Source organism: Seriola aureovittata, chromosome 10, assembly GCF_021018895.1.
Source record: "Seriola aureovittata isolate HTS-2021-v1 ecotype China chromosome 10, ASM2101889v1, whole genome shotgun sequence".
Classification (NCBI taxonomy): Eukaryota; Metazoa; Chordata; class Actinopteri; order Carangiformes; family Carangidae; genus Seriola; species Seriola aureovittata.
In genome coordinates, this window is record NC_079373.1 from 27,362,503 (window position 1) to 27,365,768 (window position 3,266).

Sequence of the window (3,266 nt, forward strand, 5' to 3'; positions counted from 1 at the left end):
GTGAATCAGTGTTTTACAGACTTTTGTTCACAATTTAAAAAAACAGAAAATTACTGTTATTTTCTGTAAAATTAGGATTTTGTTTTTACAGTGTATGTAAAATTCATAATATAGAGATTTTTAATAAATGTACATATACATATTTTACTATGGACATAAAATGGCATCATCACTCTTGATACAGGGGCACATACACATATGTCATATGTCAGATTTTAGTTTAATGAGATTCTGATAATAGAAACCTGGAGCTCAGTAATAATCTCACACCCATTTATAATGTGTGAGCTCGTTAATCTTCCTGCTCCGTGTCAGAGACGAGAGTCTGCTGCCCCCTGGTGGAGGACACACACCTCTGACGCTCATACAGTCCACACTGACAACCAGCGTGTGATGAAACCTTTATTTAAAGCCTCATGATGAACGACAGACGTAAAAAAAACTGCAAAGGTCTGAAATCCACAAACAAACAAACAGACAAACAAACAGACAAACGAAGGCTTTTATTTTGTTAAAAACAATAATCATGTTGTGATTAAACAGGTGGACGGATGAATGAAAGAAAATGTGCTTTAACTTTCAAGATGCTGCGTTCACATCATCTCACAATGACTGTAATTTCTAGTGTGTGTGTGTGTGTGTGTGTGTGTGTGTGTGTGTGAGTGTGTGTGTGTGTGCGTGTGTGTGTGTGTGTGCGTGCGCTTCAGGTCTCTCTGTCAGTGTCAGTCCTGCTGCAGCTTGTTGACCACTCGTCGTCCTCCACAGCCGCGAACTTCACCTTCCTGTTCGACCTCTGTCACACACACACACACACACACACACACACACACACACACACACACACACACACACACTGATCACACACCTCCTCCTCTTCCTCGTGTGTTGTTTAATGGATAATCTGTAATTTATTGTCGAGTTTCTTCTAAAGATTCAGAAACCCATCATTTTTACCCATAATGCATCTTTACTCCTCCCCCTCACATAATCACCTGTTTATCTGCGAGCCCCCGGGGATACTGGGAAATGTTCTCCCGCCGGCGCTCCGCCCGCTCCCAGTCGTCCAACCACAGCTGGCGGCGATACTCCGACTGGCGGGAAGTGATCCGCTGGTAGATGGCCTGGTTCTGACGGCTGACCAGCAGAAGCTCCTCCCTCCTCTTGTCAGCGTTCAGACTGGAAACAGGAAGAGGAAGAGGAGGAAGAGGAGGAGGAAGAGGAGGAGAGGAAGATAAATGGATGGAGAGAGGTTTCTGATAAAGTGATGAAGTTCAACAAGACAAACTCAGAGGTTTAGCACTTTAGCATTTAGCGCTTTAGCATCTTTGAGCTCAGTCTGTGCAGCAGGTTGTTATGACATCATAGTCAGGTTATGTTGCTAGGCGACACCTAGTGGTTGTAGTGATGATGACAGGAGTGATGGGGAATGTCGGTGACACAGTATAAAGAGTTGTTTCTATTACCCATGACTGTACCATCATTATTATTGTAACCATGACAACAAAGTTTGTCTGATGTTATTGACTTATTTTAACCCAGATCATCTTTTCCTAAATCCTAACCAAGCCAGGACCGTTACTATAGTAACCACGGCAACGTTGGGTACGTTGCAGTACAGTCCCATGTTTATTGTGGTAACCAAGGTGACTGTCCACCTCCTCCACCATCTCCAATAATGATGAATGAATAATGATCAATAATTCATCACATCCATTATTCAAAGGTCCAACAAGAAACAGTGAGTCACTACAGAGCAGCTGGAGACATGACATCACAACATGATGTCACAGATAAGGACAGATCCACAGGTACCACGTGACCTGCCCCTCTCTCTCTAAAGGCCCACCTCCTCAGGTGGTACTGGTTCCGGTGGTCCACCAGACCTCTGGACCCGACGATGTTGGCCAGTCTGGAGGCGAGGAGGCGGTTATCTCTGTCGATGATTGACAGGCGCTCGTCCTGCAGCTGAACCACAGACAGAGTCAGACAGGTGGTCGACACTGTGTGTGTGTGTGTGTGTGTGTGTGTGTGTGTGTGTGTGTGTGTGTGTGTGTGTGTGTGCGCGTGTGTGTGTGTGTGTGTGTGTGTGTGTGTGTGTGCGTGTGTGTGTGTGTGTGTGTATGTGTGTCCACTCACCTGTAGTTTTTTCAGTTTGAGTTGGACGTGAGATGGTGTCCTCATGCCCTTGGTGTCCACCACAGGGAGGGTGGAGCTCACCTGGACAGGTAAACACAGGTATGTATGTGCAATGTGGGTGTGCCCTAACATGAGCCTACAGGTAATATGAGCCTATAGATATTTACACTCAGGCAGCATTGTTTTGTTTTGTTTCTTTTCTTTTCAGCTCCGTGTTTCATTTTAATCTCATTTAGCTTTTTCTTTCTTTCTTTCTTTCTTTCTTTCTTTCTTTCTTTCTTTCTTTCTTTCTTTCTTTCTTTCTTTCTTTCTTTCTTTCTGTTGGTTCTCTCACTTTGCTCCACTCCCTCCAAGTTGCCAAACATGAGTGGATGCAGCTTTAACAAACTAACCAATTAAATCAAGAACATAATGTATTTTATTTTAATCTTCACATTCATGTTTTTAAACACTTGAACCTTCAGCGCAGCAGCTGAACCCACAGATCCATCACTATAATCTATAAACTATAATGACTCCGCCCATACTTCCCCTCCAGACCTCCACCCACCGTCGGTCATTCTCCCCCAGGTGACCCCCCCTACCTTCCTGCGGTGGTCTTGGAAGCTGCTCTGGTCCCATCTCTGCTGCAGGTAGCGGTTGGTGACGGGCTTCAGCGGCTGGTACGACCTGTGCATGCTGCGTGTCTGACGAGGAGTTCGTCCGATCCGGCAGGAGGTGTGGGCTGCGTGGTGTGTTTGCAGGCCCTGTGGGGGGTGGTCGCCATGGAGACGTACCCCTCTTTATCTCTTTGCAGCCATATAAGGTTCCTATTAATTATTACTGAGCTGCTCTTTTTAACCTCGCTGAGGAGACGCACACACACACACTCACACACACACACACACACACACACACACACACACACACATACCTGAGATGACAGCAGATTACATCACTAACACTATCTTCTCCGTCTCTTTCATGTTGATATCTGGATGTGAGAATAATATTGTAGGTATTTCTTCACACTTTGGTGCAGTTCTATTTTACATCAACAGGTGTTTTAAGCAAAAATAAAAAGATAGAAAACGTCAATAACAAACAGATTATTCTGTAAATAGATGTTAGCACGTCACAGCTGATTCTCT

At 44.6% G+C, this 3,266-nt stretch overlaps 1 protein-coding gene across 1 annotated transcript; it reads right to left on the reverse strand.

Moving 5' to 3' along the window:
- On the reverse strand, nucleotides 1-2,917 carry si:ch211-284k5.2 (uncharacterized protein CFAP97D2). The gene is made up of 5 exons (XM_056387939.1): nucleotides 2,721-2,917; nucleotides 2,137-2,217; nucleotides 1,847-1,965; nucleotides 993-1,176; nucleotides 1-793 (listed from the first exon to the last, which is right to left on the reverse strand). Exons 1-5 carry the CDS (start codon nucleotides 2,811-2,813, stop codon nucleotides 704-706), a joined length of 567 nt encoding a protein of 188 aa, XP_056243914.1. The 5' UTR covers nucleotides 2,814-2,917; the 3' UTR covers nucleotides 1-703.
- Between the last annotated feature and the right edge of the window lie 349 nt (nucleotides 2,918-3,266).

Bases quoted from the DNA above. Each gene is read 5' to 3' on its own strand.
- si:ch211-284k5.2 (XM_056387939.1), bottom strand. From the start codon at position 2,813: ATGCACAGGTCGTACCAGCCGCTGAAGCCCGTCACCAACCGCTACCTG. The intron at 1,177-1,846 runs GTGGGCCTTTAG...TCCTGTTTCCAG, and splicing joins AACCAGTACCACCTGAGGAG to TCTGAACGCTGACAAGAGGA. The intron at 794-992 runs GTGATTATGTGA...TGTGTGTGACAG, and splicing joins GGGGGCTCGCAGATAAACAG to AGGTCGAACAGGAAGGTGAA.